The 17,432-nt window shown below is 40.6% G+C and overlaps 2 protein-coding genes across 5 annotated transcripts in view; both read right to left on the reverse strand.

Moving 5' to 3' along the window:
- LOC116544652 (zinc finger protein 726-like) overlaps positions 1–6,258 on the reverse strand; it is a 432,536-nt gene extending 426,278 nt beyond the window's left edge. The window contains exons 1-2 of one of the 2 annotated variants that reach the window (XR_004265987.1): positions 6,121–6,258; positions 4,029–4,495 (exon numbers count right to left, since the gene is read on the reverse strand). Coding sequence is in view for 1 of the 2 variants with exons in the window: in XM_032271187.1 (XP_032127078.1) it covers positions 6,121–6,123 (3 nt within the window). In the remaining variant the exon portion in view is untranslated. Of the gene's footprint in view, positions 1–4,028; positions 4,496–6,120 lie in introns of those variants that run through there. The other variant, XM_032271187.1, reaches the window with a different exon arrangement.
- Positions 1–17,432, reverse strand: part of LOC116544653 (zinc finger protein 85-like) — a 74,872-nt gene that overhangs the window by 35,983 nt on the left and 21,457 nt on the right. The gene's annotated exons all lie outside the window — the stretch shown is intronic.

The raw sequence follows: 17,432 nt of genomic DNA on the forward strand, positions 1-17,432 counted from the left end.
ATAGTTTATAGTGTTATGGCTCAGCTGTTTCCTTTATATAATCCTTCATATATAATCATATATTAGTTTACAGAATTCGTGCTTGAAGTGTAGCTTACTGCTTAACATATATCTAGCATAGTTGGTTCTATATAATCTTTCTGTATAATCATATAGGTATTGTAGTCGGAGCTGTACTGACATTTAGTGGTGATTTATATAATCCTTCTATATAACCATATAGTAGTTTGTAACAGAAGGAATGCCTAGAGCAGTCACAGAACAGAAGCAGTACATGGGAAAACAGCCAGACCAGGATGAGAACCAAAGATCCAGGCAGTGGCGTCCCTGCCTGAAAGGGCATACGCTATATGGCAGGCATGGAGCAAGTGCCTCTCCTCTTGATAAAGGAGTTGTAGTACCTTGCATTCAGTTCCTGTGGAAAGTAGGCCTGAGGCCTAAGATCCTGGAAGTAACCGAGGGAGAAGAACCCCTCTGATGTTACCAGTCACAGTGGCTGTACACCCTGTCAGTCTTTTCTCACTTCTGTGCTAGCTCAAAGAATCTTCCCATAAACATCTTAAGAGAAGTGCACAAGTCTGTCAGCTCCCACTGCGTTAAGCTTACAGTATCCTTCTATTAGAAATCCTTTGAAGTTTCCAGCCCCCAGATAAGAAGCGTTGCACATGACACCTATTACACACGGCCCACCTCCTTGCCTTGGTGACCTAATAGGGGTGGACCCCTTTTCTGTACACGACTCTCTACTACTGCACACGGCACAGGCCCCTGCTGCGCATGGCCCACCTCTCTGCCCAGGTGACATAATGGGTGGTCCACTCACTGATAACTGATGTGATTATGTATGCCCTATTACTAAGTCTGTAGATGATGACCCCACTCACAACCCTGACCCCGCTTGTACCTAATAAATACAGATGCTCTTGGGCATTTGGGGGCTGCCACTGATCTCTACTCACAGGTGGTGTGGCCCCCCCAAAGTCCAGGTGCTCTTCACCAGTTCTTCAGTGTCCTGTCTCTTTACTTCTTGGATCCTGCACCTCAACACAGCATAAAGGAAACCTCACGACCCTGTGGGGCCACCACAGCCCTACATTACTCGGGAGGCTGAGGCAGGAGGATCACTTGAACCCAGGAAGCAGAGGTTGCAGTGATCCAAGATCATGCCATTGCACTCCAGCCTGGGTGAGACAGCAAGACTCCATCTCCAAAAAAAAAAAAGAAAGTCAAACAGAAGAAATGTATAGGCCCAAGAAAAGAGGTGGGGAAAGATGAAGCACATAGATAAGCCTGGTAAAGAGCTATGATTAATAGAATTCTTCATCCTTTGTGTTCACCACAGTTTATGAAAGGAAACATCCTTCCCACCATAACTTAAGACAGTGCTCTATTTTCTCACCTATCTGATCTCCAGACATAGGCGCTGCACATTTTATTTTCTTATTAAAAAAAAAAGAGTTAAATCTTTCTTCAGTGTTCAAAATAAAATACGTCTTAATCAGGCTTTACTTAAGTTTATCTTTTCCCCACAGCCTCTTGAACTTTCAGCTACCCTCAGTCTGAGTCAACACACAACCCTATTTTATGTCCCTCCTAAGAACATTCTGACTTCAGGGTAAAACATTCTCTAATCTAAAATCTGATTTTATCACCTTCCTTTTGCCATTCCCGTCCTACCTTCTTTCTAATCTTGTTTGATCCTTTCCATTTAAAAAAGTCCTTATCGAAGGATTGCAGTAACAGTTGGTACTTTTTCCCACTACAATGCTTTCTTGGAATTCAAACATTTTTACACTAATGTTTTATTTTATAAAATCTAGAAACCGCCTCAAAACAGTAACAACTTCATCTTCAGTATGACCTTTCCAGTCTTTTTACATCTTAACCTTAACTTCATCTGCCTGTGGGTCTCCAGCTTTCCAGGGTTCTGTAGCTTCTCTTAGGATAAAGGCTTTTTCCATGGCTGAAGTGAGCAGGCTGGGATATCTATAGAGATGACTCCCCAGAGAAAACTAGCTGGGCCTGTAATAACTTCCTTGTGCAGGCTCAATATTAACCTTAGTTGGGCTTAAGCTTTAATCTCCATGTCTGAGTTACTCGCTTACTGTTTTAATCTAAGCATATAAAAAATCCAGCAAAATTACCCAAACAGTGTTCATATATATACACACATATACATATATATTAAGGTGCATCCATTTCTTTCCTTCTTTTATGTTTTTCTTTTCTCTCTGTCACTCAGGCTGGAGTGCAATGGAGCAATCTCAGCTCACTGCAACACCTGCCTTCTGGATTTTTTTTTAGTGATTTAAGCGATTCTCCTGCCTCAGCCTCCCGAGTAGGTGAGATTACAGGCATGCACCACCACGCTCAGCTAATTTTTGTATTCTTAGTAGAGACAGGGTTTCACCATGTAGGCCAGGCTGGTCTCAAACTCTTGACTTTGTGATCTGCCCATCTTGGCCTCCCAAAGTGCTGGAATTACAGGCATGAGCCACCACGCCCTGCCCGGTCCTTCCATTTTACTTATTTCAGCCAGTAAAAGCATTATTTTAACCAAAATTATGAAGTAAAAAATTAGTTATATTAGAACATGTCTAAGAGGTACCAAATTTCTCCTCATAAAATTTAGCAATAATCAGAAATCAACAACACAGGATATAGAACACAGGTGTTCATAGTCACAAATCTACACTGCAAAAAGAGAAACTAATGTTTTCATGAATTTATATAACTCACCAATTACTTACCTTTTTTTGTGGAAATGTATTTTGTACAGCCAAAAAAAAAAAAAAAATTCCCCCTATTGTTTACTTTGGTGGCATTCTAAAAGCTAAGCCTTGAAATTGTTTGAAATCACCCAGCCATAAACACGCCTGAGAAACTGTCTAGACTGACTTTGAGAAATAAAAAGTAAGAATTTTTGGGGCAGTTGTGGTGGCTTACGCCTGTAATCCCAGCACTTTGGAAGGGCGAGGCGGACAGATGACAGGGTCAGGAGATTGAGACCATCCTGGCCAACATGGTGAAACCCCGTCTCTAAAAAAAAATACAAAAATTACCCAGGTGTGGTGGCAGGCATCTTTAATCCCACCTACTCAGGAGGCTGAGGGAGAATCGCTTGAACCCAGGAGGCACAGGTTGCAGTGAGCAGAGATCACACCGCTGCACTTCAACCTGGGCAGCAAGAGTGAAACTCTGTCTCAAAACAAAAACAAACAAAATAAATAAATAATTTTAACAAATATATAATCACATTTTTTTTCTGAAATCCACCTTTTTCCGCCCTTTACAAATATTTTCTTACCATTCAAATCATACTAATAGAATGCAATTTACAGTTCAAAAACTGGAGTCAAACTCAGCCAGGCACAGTGACTCATGCATAATCCCAGCATTTTAGGAGGCTGAGGCAGGTGGATCATGAGGTCAGGAGTTCCAGGCCAGCTCAGCCAGCACAGTGAAACTCTGTCTCTACTAAAAATACCAAAAATTAGCTGGGCACGGTGGGGTGCGACTGTAATGTCAGCTACTCAGGAGGCTGGGGCAGGAGAATTGCTTGAACCAGGGAGGTGCAGGTTACAGTGAGCCAAGATCACGCCACTGCACCAGCATGGGTAACAGAGACTCTGTCTCAAAAAAAAAAAAAAAAAAAAAACACAAAACACTGGAGTCGAATTACGTGAACAAATCTTTTCAGGATGGCAAACCTCGGGAGTGGCGATGCTGATTAGAAAACAGATGTGTCCGCCGGGTGCAGTGGCTCAAGCCTATAATTCCAGCACTTTGGGAGGTCAAGGTGGGCAGATCACAAGGTCAGGAGTTCAAGACCAGCCTCGCCAATATGTTGAAACCTCGTCTCTACTAAAAATACAAAAATTAGCCAGGTGTGGTGGCAGGTGCCCATACTCCCAGCTACATGGGAGGCTGAGGCAGAATTACTTGAACCTGGGAAGCAGAGGTTGCAGTGAGATGAGATCATACCACTGCACTCCAGCCTAGGTAACAGACCAAGATTCTGTCTCAAAAAAAAAAAAAAAAAAAAGAAAGAAAGAAAACAGATGTGTGTGATATATGTGTCAAGTCACGTCATCCAATCACTTGAGAGATTCTCCCACCCAATCCTACTCACTTAAGTGCTCAATGGCCACCCTCTCAGGAGACACTGCCCTATGCCTCAAGTGACTGCCCCAAGTGCGTTTTACTTTGCACGCTGTTGCACCATCTCACTGGGGTCACTTTTGTTTTTCTTTTGGGATGCTATTTTTTTCTCTCACAAATCTTAGACAATTCAAAAAAACAAATTATTTCTGTGTTTTCCCGTCAATACCAGCAACTGATTGATGACCAGCAATGTGTCTCCAAGAAATGGAAGCTGGGTTGAGTGAAGATCAAGGGGTTAGCTTTTCAAAGGAAGAGTACACCAGGAGATTCTTCTCAGCCCCAGGGCATCCATCTACTCCTTGAGAGGCTACACTCCATACCTCATGTTGTCCTATGGGAGAAAATTACCCAGGAGATGATAGTCACTAGACACTCTAACAGACATAGCCATGGTGGGTATATTGGTTTATTCACAGAAAGTACTAAAACTGAGGACCAGGAAAAAAAACTAAAGGGTGGCTATGGATGCATCACCCCATAAAGTTTCCAAAGAAAAACCTCGACACAAAAATATTTCGAATCTCTGTGCCTAGGGAAAATAAAATGAAAAGAATCAAAAGATGGTTTACAATACAGTGTTAGGAGATGGTTCTTCACTTTGTTCTCATGAAAAATATTTTCAAACAGAAAACCATTTTTTTAAGTGCCATATGCTTTGTCAAAAAATGATTAAAATATAGTATCTAAAACTTACAATAAAAGAAAAATAGTTAATGTGAATTAAATAGGGAAAGCTGGCATTTGGGAATGTCAGAACTGGAAATCTATTATTTTACTGATAGTCATAGTTAGGCTAGAGAAATAGCAGGTAGGGGGTAGACGCAAGACCATGCTTGGGACAGCTGTGAAAAATTAGGATAAAATTAGTCCTGTGGATGTAAAAATAACCAAGTGCCAGGCAATTAGACTGAGGTGGCTCTAGTCCCTGAAATCCTACTTTTTAAAAAATTTAACTCAAATGCATTTTTTTTTTTTTTTAAATTACTACATTGGGGAAAACAAATTCAGGCTTAACCAACCATAAGCTGCCAATTAATTTCTCATTACATAACCAGGAAATTTCCACCTTAATCATACAAATTAAGCAGTGATGTAATTGTAGTTAATCAATTATTTAATTTGGTTTTCTTTATCGTGTACTTTTAAATTATTTCCTTTGGCTGGGCGCGATGGTTGGTGCCTATAATCCCAGCACTTTGGGAGGCCCAGGCTGGTGGAGTGCCGGATATCAGGAGTTTGAAACAAGCCTGACCAACACGGTGAAACCTCTTCTCTACTAAAAATACAAAATTAGCTGGGCCTGGTGGCGGGCGTCTGCAATCCCAACTACTTGGAAGGCTGAGGCAGGAAAATCGCTTGAACCTGGGAGGCAGAGGTTGCAGTGAGCCGAGATCCCGCCATTGCACTCCAGCCTGGGTGACAAGAGCGAAACTCCATCTCAAAAAAAAAAACAAAAAAAAACGGTCTCTCATTCAAGCGTCTCTCATAAGCCACAAACTACGAAGCACAGTTGGGTGTGCAACAATCTCTGAATCATTCTTCGATTAAATTCTTTAATTTTGTACGGTGACTCCCATAAAATTTTAATAGGGGAAAAAAAAAAAAGGAACTGGGAATTCAGGGACCAAAGCTCTTCCCATTCATGAACCCGCACCCAGAGTCAGGATTGTCCTGACCGGGCCCTCCCGTGGTCCCTGCACTAACTGGCCGAGACGGGGCTCTGCGGGTGCAGAACTGCCTAGAAAAGGCATTAGGCCAGGGCACAGACACAGCGCACGGAAGAGACAAGACTCCCGGAACCCGGCTGTTAGCTCGGCCGCCATATTATGGCTGAAGGGGAATGAGGTCGAACTGGGGAAGAACTCGGGGTGCAGACTGCGGAGCTGACTGCAGGGAGGCCTCAGTCCCGCCACAGCCCCTCCCCCTCTCTCGGAATGTCGGACCCGAAACTCTCACCATTTCTAGGGTTCCAGGGGTTCCCGGCGTCTTAGCTGTGGATCTCCCAATACCTGCGGGTCACAGAGCCACAGAGGCTGGGCCTCTAGGAGCAGAGGACACAGAAATGAAGAGACCCGGAGCTTCGACTTCAACGAGAGACAAAGGCCCCCGCCATATCCCGGAAGCTGCCCTGTCCGCTCCAGCTGCGTGCCGGATTGGATGGTTCCCAGATCAGCGTCTCTTATTAGATAACGTTCAAGACCCCGCCCCCTCAGACCCGGAGTGACAGATGTGATCGGATGCGGGGATGAATGGAGTGACAGTCTAAGCTGCTACCTTTTCGGGCAGGGCTTTCTCCCTGAGCTGAGTCAGGCCCGCCTCAGAGGGTATATGCATTTATAAATAATATACTATATGGCTACTCACAAATAAAAATAATAATTATTTAAAAACTTCAGATTTTATGACTTTCCTGTCTTCTGGTCCTTTGAGCAGGCAGCCTGAGATTTTAAAAAGGAGGCAATCCTCTGAAAAAGCCACACATGACTTTTAAATTTTTTAGTAGCCAAACTTGAAAAACAAACAAGAAACAGGCAGAATTGTAACAACCCACTATATTCAAAATATTTTAATATGTGAGCAATATGTAATTATTAATAAAGTATATATATTTTTGGAACTAAATATTTAAAACTAACTCTGCATTCTACCTTTCTAGAAAACTGCAGTTTAGACCAGCCACATTCCGGGCACCCAGGAGCCACACATGGCCAATAGCTGCCACATTGAAGTGCAGCTCTGCTGTCAGGTAGGTGGAGGGCCTGAACATCTTTCTTTCTACCAGAGGTAAGGAACAGCTTCTCCCTACCAACATTTCTCGTCAGTGTTGTAGATCACTGCTGGCCACCTGTTGCCCACCTTCCTTCCAGAGATCAAGCAGGGAACAAAATATGCTGGAGCCACAGAGGAGAAAACTGTCTTCAAATCTGTCCACAGTCTTCATCTTCATTGCTTATAGAAAAAATAGGTTAGTTAGCCCGGGCGCGGTGGCTCATGCCTGTAATCCCAGAACTTTGGGAGGCTGAGGTGGGTGGATCACCTGAGGTCAGGAGTTTGAGACAAGCCTAACCAACATGGCAAAATCCTGTCTCTACTAACAATACAAAAATTAGCTAGGCGTGGCAGTGAGTGCCAGTAATCCCGCCTACTCAAGAGGCTGAGGCAGGAGAATCGCTTGAACCTAGAACGCGGAGGTTGCAGTGAGCCGAGATCACACCACTGCACTCCAGCCTGGGCAACAAAGCGAGATCTCGTCTCAAAAAAAATAAAATAGGTTAAAGGCAAATTTATATGGCTATTGTCTTTGGCCTTAATGATCAGTATGTGGTTATCTTTTATTTCCTGTGAATATAAGCACCAATCCTGAGATTGTCTTCTCAGGATTATGTGTTTAAGAAAAAAAACACATGGTCCTAACCTATTTTAATAATTTAGGTTACTAAATTACTAAACACACACACACACACATTTAATTTATATTTAACTGATTATTTTATCTCTTCTGTGATTAGTATTGAAACGTGGCATTTTAAATAATGGAAGCTTTAAGAGCTCAGAAATGAACCAATGGCTGCTGGCATTCTGGTTTCTCCATGAGTTTACACTTAACATTAAATTTGTCATCTTAAATATTAGGTTTGTTTCTCCAGTTTAGGTGCATAACAGTAAGGGGTTATCGTAGGTAATTTGAGTTGGATCACAGAGGTTATTCAAATGACATATCTTTAAAAATTCATTACTGGCTTATTTAACATAGAAATGTTGCAGTATTTTCCTGAAGTTCAATTATTTTTTGTTTTGCCTTGGTTAGCAGTTTTGTAAGAGTCACCATTCTTCATTAAAATACAATTTTTACTCAGTCCAAATGGTTTGATCCTTAAATTATCAAAAACCTGTATTAAACTTGTCTGGGCCCTTATTTTTTTAATGAACCTCCTTATAGACACATTCCTCTAGGATTTTTTTAAGCTTTTGAAGTTTTTAGAAACTACATTAGAATTAAACCATTGACCAGCCAGGCTCAGTGTCTCACACCTGTAATCCTAGCACTTTGGGAGGCCGAGGTGGGTGGATCACCTGAGGTCAGAAGTTGAAGACTAGCCTGGCCAACATGGTAAAACCTCATCAATGCTAATAAGACAAAAATTAGCTGGGTGTCTGGAGACTGAAGCATGAGAATTGCTTGAAACCATGAGACAGAGGTTGCAGTGAGCCAAGACTGTGACATTACACTCCAGCCTGGGTGACGAGCAAAACTCTGTCTACAAAAAAAAAACAAAAACAAAAACATTAAATCATTAACCATGAAAATGACTTAATTATGAAAAAACAAATGCAAAATTGATTATAACTGTGGCCTACAATTTATCATAATAATCATTATTATGACTGAGTATATACTCAGATATATTAGATTTTAAGACATTTTATATGATTTTTGAATAAATATTAATAGCATATTTATTAGAATATAAGTTGAAGGTCGAACATCATTTTTTAATTTGACAATGCTTCCCATGTAATTTAACATATCAAGTAATCCTGCTTCTCACACTTTTGGATGTTGTGTTGGCCCTCTATAGCATTAAAGACATTTTTTAAACAAATTTCATTTTGAGAAGCCTGTTAAATATGTCAAAAGGTTACAATACCTGACCAAAATAGAATCACAGGTCACCATAACACATTTACCCAAAGTGATAATTAAGATTTTTACAGCCGGGCGCGGTGGCTCACGCCTGTAATCCCAGCACTTTGGGAGGCCGAGGCGGGTGGATCACGAGGTCAAGAGATCGAGACCATCCTGGTCAGCATGGTGAAACCCCGTCTCTACTGAAAATACAAAAAATTAGCTGGGCATGGTGGCGCGTGCCTGTAATCCCAGCTACTCAGGAGGCTGAGGCAGGAGAATTGCCTGAACCTAGGAGGCGGAGGTTGCGGTGAGCCGAGATCGCGCCATTGCACTCCAGCCTGGGTAACAAGAGCGAAACTCCGTCTCAAAAAAAAAAAAAAAAAAAAAAAGATTTTTAAAAAATAAAACCTCTGATGCAGAAGATTCCATTTTTCAATCAAAAAACCTGAGAAAGAGCATGAGAAACATTTCAATTTTTCCCCCTCTTTTTAAATGTATTCAAAAGGTGAACAAAAATATTTTGTCTTTTTTTTTTTTTTTTTTTTAGATGGCGTTTTACTCTGTTGCCCAGGCTGGAGTGCAGTGGCACAATCTTGGCTCACTGCAACCTTTGACCCCTGAGTTCAAACAATTCTCCTGCCTCAGCCTCCCGAGTAGCTGGTATTACAGGCATTTGCCACCATGCCCAGCTAATTTCTGTATTTTTAGTACAGATGGGGTTTCACCATGTTGGCCAATCTCATCTTGAACTCCTGACCTTAGGTGATCTGCCCACCTTGGTCTCCCAAAGTGCTGGGATTACAGGCGTGAGACACTGCACCAGGCTTTACTGGTTCATTTTAATAATACATATATTTTTTGTTCAAGAGAAAACAATTTTTACTTGTGTATTAATACTAAATTTAATTTTAAATAAAACTTTATAAATACATCATATCTGTCACTTTTGACGACTCTCATTTTCAATACATTATCTCCTATACTTGTTTTAACTTTATATATTTTATTTGAATTTACATTCTATTTTTTCAATTTGAAGCAAACTTTAATTTCAAACTAGAGAAGATGTTTATTTTTTCATCAAAAGCATATTTTGCTTTTGTTTACACACTTTCTATGAAGAGCTGTTTTTTTCTTCCATCTACTAATTTTATATATATTACATTACCCTTAAAAACCTAATTTATAGTGAAATTCCTAGGATGTAACTTTTAACTGTTTTATATCAGTATTTAAGGATAAAAATCATTTTATATTGTTTATAAAACTTTTTTTTCAAAATTTCCATTAACATATCTAAATATATTTAGTTTTTTATATATCACATAAATATAAGATTCTGGTCAGATATGGTAGTTCACACTTGTAATCCCAGTACTTTGGGAGGCCAAGACACGGAGACTGTTTAAGCCCAGAAATTCGAGACTAGCCTGGGCAACACGGCTAGTAATCCACAGCTACAAAAAATACAAAAATTAGCTGAGCATGGTGGCCTGCACCTGTAGTACCAGCTATTCAGGAGGCTGGGGTAGGAGAACTGGCTGAGCCCAGGAGGTCGAGACTGCAGTGAACTGTGATCAAGCCACTGTATTTCATCCTGGGTGACAAGAGATGTTTCTTTAAAAATGCCAAAGCATATAAACTTATGTGTGAGTTTTTTTGTGTGGGTGTATATGTTTTCTATTAGTATTCTTCTCATCGTTTTTGGGGTATGGGTAGTGTTTGGTTACATTGGTAAGTTCTTTAGTGGTGATTTCTGAGATTTCGGTGCACCCAGGACACAAGCAGAGTACACTGTACTCAATATTCAGTCTTTTAACCCTCACACCCTTCCGACCCTTCCCCGTGTCCCCAATCTATTATATAATTCTTATGTGTTTACATCCTCATAGCTTAGCTCCCATTTCTATGTGAGAACATATAATCTTTGATTTTTTTGTTCCTGAGTTACTTCATTTAAATAATGGTCTCCAACATCATCTAAATTGCTGCAAATGCCATTATTTTATTCTTTTAATGATTGAGTATTCCATGATGTGTGTGTGTGTGTCTGTGTATATATAGTTAAGTATCACATTTTCTTTATTCACTCTATGATTGATGGGCATTTAGGCTGGTTCCATACTTTTGAAATTGCAAATTTTGCTGCTATAAATACTAAACAAATATTTTATAGTATATTTCTGTAGTTTTCTTTTCTTGAGAGACTCTCTGTTTCTCTAGCTGGAGTGCAGTGACGTAACCACAGCCCACTGCAGCCTCAAACATCTGGGCTTAAGAAATTCTATCACCTTAGCCCTCTGAACAGCTGGGAGAACAGGCATGTGCTACCATGTTCAGCTAATTTATTATTATTATTATTATTTGTAGAGATGAGGTCCAACTATGTAGACCAACTGGTCTCAAACTCCTTGGCTCAAATAATCCTTCGACCTCAGCCTCCCAAAGTGTTGGGATTACAGGTGTGAGCCATTACACCCAGACTAAGGTTTAATTTTTTATATCAAAATACAAAAAACAGGCTGGATATGGTAGCTCATGCCAATAATCCAGCACTTTGGGAGGCCAAAGCGGGGTGATCATTTGAGATCAGGAGTTTGAGACCATCCTGGCCAACATGGTAAAACCCATCTTTTCGAAAGTGAAAAAAATAGCTGGGCATAGTGGTAGCTGCCTGTAACCTCAGCTACTCAGAGGCTGAGGTGGGAGAATCACTTGAACCAGGGAGATAGAGGCTGCAATCTGCACTGCAGCCTGGACAACAGTGCAAGACTCCATCTCAAAAACAGAAAAAAGAGAAAAAAAACCCCAGCATTTAGGTTCATTAATAGGATCCAAGGAAATGTTCTGCATGTCAAGAGAAGTAAATTAATAAGCAAATATTAAAATTGAAAGCAAATTTAAATAAGTAAATATTATATAGATAACATGACAGTTTAAAGCCTCAGGACATTAAAGTAAAGTATACTAATATCCTTAGTGAAGAATATCCTATTTCAATAAGAAATTCAAAATGAGGCTGGGCGTGATGGCTCACGCCTGTAATCCAAGCACTTTGGAGGCCAAGGCGGGCAGATCACCTGAGGTTGGGAGTTCAAGAGCAGCCTGACCAACATGGTAAAACCCCGTCCGTATTTAAAAATAAATAAATAGGGCCGGGCGCGGTGGCTCAAGCCTGTAATCCCAGCACTGTGGGAGGCCGAGGCGGGTGGATCACGAGGTCAAGAGATCGAGACCATCCTGGTCAACATGGTGAAACCCCGTCTCTACTAAAAATACAAAAAATTAGCTGGGCATGGTGGTACATGACTGTAATCCCAGCTACTCAGGAGGCTGAGGCAGGAGAATTGCCTGAACCCGGGAGGCGGATGTTGCGGTGAGCCGAGATTGTGCCATTGCACTCCAGCCTGGGTAACAAGAGCGAAACTCCGTCTCAAAAAAATAAATAAATAAATAAATAAAAATAAAAGAAATTCAAAATGAGATAATTTCCAGGTTTTAGATACTGATGCAGAACATATAAATATAGAAAGCCTCCAAGGTGTTCCCATAATGTAGTATTAGTTGAAATGAAAACTGGGTAAACTCAGAAAAAGACAATTTAAAGTTAATCTCAAGTATCAGAATAGGTACAGAAGTTCTTATAAAATAAAATGCAGAATTTTATTTAAACAATTTATTATGCACATGTATGTATATTTTAAAAATGTAAATATGTACAATCTGTTGCTTTTCGATTACATACAAAGGCTAAATGTGATCATTCTGATTTTGAAAGCTACATTGTCTAAAGAGGTATGTATTTGCATCTACATTTATCGACACAAATATGTATATAACATCTGTCTACCTATTCCTTATCTATGTATTTATATAATGTATAAAAAATGATGCATTGAAAACAATAGAATATCATCTAATAGAAGCATTTGAAATGTATTATCTTTTTTTTTTTAAGACGGGGTTTCACCATGTTGGTCAGGCTGGTCTTGAACTCCCGACCTCAGGTGATCTGCCCACCTTGGCCTCCAAAGTCCTTGGATTACCTGAAATGTATTATCAAAGTTAGTTAATTATATAGTGGCCAGATGCTTATATAATTTACTGAGAAAATATAAGAGGATTATTGGCTGCGTGCGGTGCCTCACACCTGTAATCCCAGCACTTTGGAAGGCCAAGGCAGGCAAATCATGAGGTCAAGAAATCGAGACCATCCTGGCCAATATGCTAAAACCCTGTCTCTACTAAAAATACAAAAATTAGCCGGTTGTGGTGGTGTGCATCTGTAGTCCCAGCCACTGGGGAGCTGAGGCAGGAGAATCACTTGAACCTGGGAGGCAGAGGTGACAGTGAGCCAAGATTGTGCCACTACACTCCACCTTGGGTGACAGAGACTCCTTCTCAAAAAAAAAAAAAAAAAAGAAAAATTATTATATCAACTGTTCAGACAATTAAAGAAAATATTCCATCCTGGCCAACATGGTGAAACCCCATCTCTACTAAAAATACAAAAAAAAATTAGTTGGGCATGCTGGCATGCGCCTGTAGTCTCAGCTACCCGGGAGGCTGAGGCGGGAGAATTGCTTGGACTTGGGAGGCGGAGGTTGCAGTGAGCCAAGGTCGCACCACTGCACTCCTGCCTGGTGCCTGGAGACAGAGCGGAAATTCTCTCAAAAAAAAAAGAAAATAAATATTTTAAAACTATGTGGCTTAGGTTATTAGCTGAAGGTGAGAATATATTTATTTGCCCAGATAATGAAAACTCTTTTTGAACTAGACACAAAATACAAAAAATTATCACTGAAAAAGGCAGATAATGTACATTATCTAAAAAATAATTTTGTGCTACAAGAGTTATGTAGCATACAAGAATCCTACATAAATATCAACTATTGCTGAGCACGGTGGCTCATGCCTGTAATCCCGACACTTTGAGAGGCTGAGGCAGGCCAATCATGAGTTCAGGAGATTGAGACCATCCTGGCCAACATAGTGAAACCCTGTCTCTACTATCAAAATTAGCTGGACATGGTGATCCACACCTGTAGTCCCAGGTACTCAGGAGAAAAATTGCTCGAACCCGGCACATAGAGGATGCAATGAGCCGAGATCGAGCCATAGCACTCCAGCCTGGGCAACACGAGAGAATCCCCGTCAAAAAAAAAAAAAAAAAAAAAATAATAATAATAATAATCAATAAATATCAACTATTTATATGTATTCTTTGAGACAGGGTCTCACTCCATTACCAGGCTGAAGTGCAGTGGCTTGCTCATGGCTCATAGCAGCCTCTACTTTTGGGGCCCAGGCAGTTCTCCCACCTCAGCCTCTTAGTTACCTGAGACTACAGGTGCATGCCACCATGCCTAGCTAATTTTGTGTTTTGTTTGTTTTGTAGAAATGGGGTTTCAGCACATTTTCCAAGCTGGCCTCAAACTTCTGAGCTCATAAGACCCACCTACCTTGGTTTTCCAAAGTGCTGGGACTACAGGTGTGATGTGAGCAACCATGCCCTGCCTAACTATTGATATTTTAAATAATTTTACCATGAAATACTTGACATAATTCAAAATGTATTTCACTTATATGCAATGAGGTGAACAAAGATTCAAGATCTTAATGAGTGAAAAAAAAAAATCCAACAACTGCATGATAATGCAAACATCTCAAATGTGTGTAGCACTCACTCTGCCAGCCTATGTTTAGAAGCATTTTATATATTTTTTATTAAATCCTCATTAGCAAAAACCCTGTCAAGTAACTTTTAAGTATTCCCCATGTCAGAGACAAAGTGACTGAAGGGAAAAAAATTCACCCCATCTCTATGAAAAATACAAAAATTAGCTGGGCATGGTGGAGCGCACCTATAGTCCCAGCTACTTGGGAGGCTGAGACAGAATTCCTTGAACCCTGGAGGCAGAGGTTACAGTGAGCTGAGGCTGCATCACTGCACTCCAGCCTGGTAACAGGGCAAAACCCAAGTTTGCAAAAAAAAAAAAAAAAAAATTCAGGGACTTGTCCAAGGTCACCCAGATAGGGAGTGGCTGAGTGGAGTTGTGCTCTGACCCAGTCTACTCTGCTTTTCTTTTGCAGACAGTGTTATTTTTCATTGATTAATCAACTTCTCATTGAGCAACTGCCATGAGCCAAGCACTGTGCTTGATACTGGGAAAACAGCGGTGAGCTAGACACAGCTTCCAACAGCAAATACAAGAAATAAACAACAAACACTAAGATCACTTCAGAGAATGCCAAGTGCCAGGACATGCTGCAGCTATAAAGGATGGATGTGCACAGGGTTATTGAGGTTGGGTTCTAATTGGAAGGAGGGTGGAACTAACCTCCCCAGGGAGAGCCAGAGCTGAGCCATGCATGGAGGCTCCTGTCAGCATGAGAAAGTGATTATAGTCTGTCTCAGTTACTTTCTATGCATTCCCTAAAATTTTTGGAATGTCTAAAATGAGTTTGTTTTATGCTAACGAGATGACTGCTGGCTGGGGCCTCTGGACCTCAGGATGGGGCTTGGTTACCAGGAAAATCAACCATGTGATAGAGGATTGAAACTTTCAGCTTAACCTCTCCCCCCATAAGATGGTAGATGAGCCGCTTTGGCTTTTCAAAAGTCAAAATGGATCGCTATATGATTCAAATAAATAGATTAACTGTGAAGAGGAACATGTAAATGAAAAGCTTTTCTATTTTAGTCTCATTTCTTTAAATATTCATTAGGGGCAGATTTTTTTGTATCCTACTGAAATTGCTTTCTGCCTTTTCATGCACACCATCTTGAATAAAGGGTACACCTTTTTGTCTTTAAGTTCTGGGATACATGTGCAGGTATCAACAAACACGTGCAGGTGTTACATAGGTATACATGTGCCATGGTGGTTTGCTCCACCTATCAACCCATCATCTAGGTTATAAGCCCTGCATGTATTAGATATTTGTCCTAATGCTCTTCCTCCCCATGCCTCCCACCCTCTGACAGGCCCTTGTGTGTTGTTTTCTTCCTATGTCCATGTGTTCTCAGTGTTAAACTTCCACTTACAATTGAGAATATGCAGTGTTTGGTTTTCTTTTCCTGTAATAGTTTGCTGAGAATGATGGCTTCCAGCTTCATCCACGTTCCTGCAAAGGATGTTAACTCATTCTTTTTAATAGCTGCATAGCATTCCATTGTGTATATATGCCACACAGAGAGGGCACACTCTTAAACCAGTGTGTAATCTCTGTTCCTAAAGTTTTAGTAATCTGATGTTCCTCTCCTGTTGGAGACAACTCTGAAGATAAGTTTTTATTTCAGAAAACAGACCAAAAAGAGGTAAAAGAGTGCTTGGGAAAGCTGGTGGAGGGAGTTAGATCAGGGAAGGTGTAACTAACAAGTGGGTTCACTTGCCCGCTGCCTAGACAGAGCCAATTTATCAAGACAGGAAAATTGCAACTGAGAAAGGGCAATTCATACAGAGATGATTGTGATGGGACTCGAGTTTATTATTACTCAAACCAGTCTTTTCAAGCATTGGGGATCAACTTTTCAGAATATTTTGACAGGAATAGGCTGGGAAAGTAGGAAGTGCTCATTGGTCAAGTTGAAGATGAAATTAATACGGGAGCTAGAAGTAAATTATTTAGGTAGATAGTGAGGGCAAAGTAGTTTTTGGCAAGGTTTACCTTTTAACTAAAAGCAGCCTCAAAATTATTGTTTTTCTAACAAAGAGGAACCTGAACAACTGAGCTACAAATATAAATTAAAAGGCTGGAAGCTTGCACAGGTGAATGCCGGCAGCTGTGCCAATAGAAAAGGACTAGGTGGAAGTCAGGTGTGTTCAACATGGAGGTTCCAATCTTCCCTTTTTTTTTTTTTTCGTATGATGTGTACAAAAAAGAAGCAGGCAAGATGGTGCCAGCCAGGTAGAGAACTCATCTGCATAATATAAGGTTAGAGTGGGGCAGCTGGCTGCTTCACCTGCTATGCCAATGCCACACCTAGTCCTAGCCTGTTTTTTGTACCTTATGGACATGGCTCACTTGGTCTGACCAATCTTTCATGCCCTATGTAAACCACACAGGAACTCCTCAAGGTCATCTGTAAAACCTTTTGCATTTCACCTCAAAAGCAGCAACTTATTTCTCTGGGCCTTGTCTCTGCGTCAGTGAGACCTCTTCTTTTTCATCTATTTAAATTCCACTCTAAACCTCACACTTTGTGTGTACATGTCCTAGCTGTCTGTGTCCATGAGACAACAAATCTTGGGTATCACCTTAAACAATGCCACTTACAAATCATGGCAGGGGGGTGGGCATGGTAGCTCATGCCTATAATCCCAGCACTTAATCCACAACCTGACTCTGTCTTCAATGATGCTGGTCAGGCTAATGGATGACCCATGAATATAGATACGTCCTCCAGCAAGTCATGTACAACTTGCATCTCCAAGCCCCTTCTGCATGCCCTGCATATTAAAATTTATCCTTACAACCTGGCTTTCTGTCCCTGAAGTCACTTCTTGAGATATGAATCTTGCCCTTTCCCATTGCTAAGATCTCGAATGATGTCACTTTATTTTTTTATTTTTAAGTGTCATTTCAAACTTAATGATAGTAAAATTTTCAGGCTTACTTCTTTTTTTTTTTTTTT

Source organism: Sapajus apella, unplaced genomic scaffold (genome assembly GCF_009761245.1).
Source record: "Sapajus apella isolate SASKATOON/1434 unplaced genomic scaffold, GSC_monkey_1.0 scaffold226, whole genome shotgun sequence".
Lineage (NCBI taxonomy): Eukaryota > Metazoa > Chordata > Mammalia > Primates > Cebidae > Sapajus > Sapajus apella.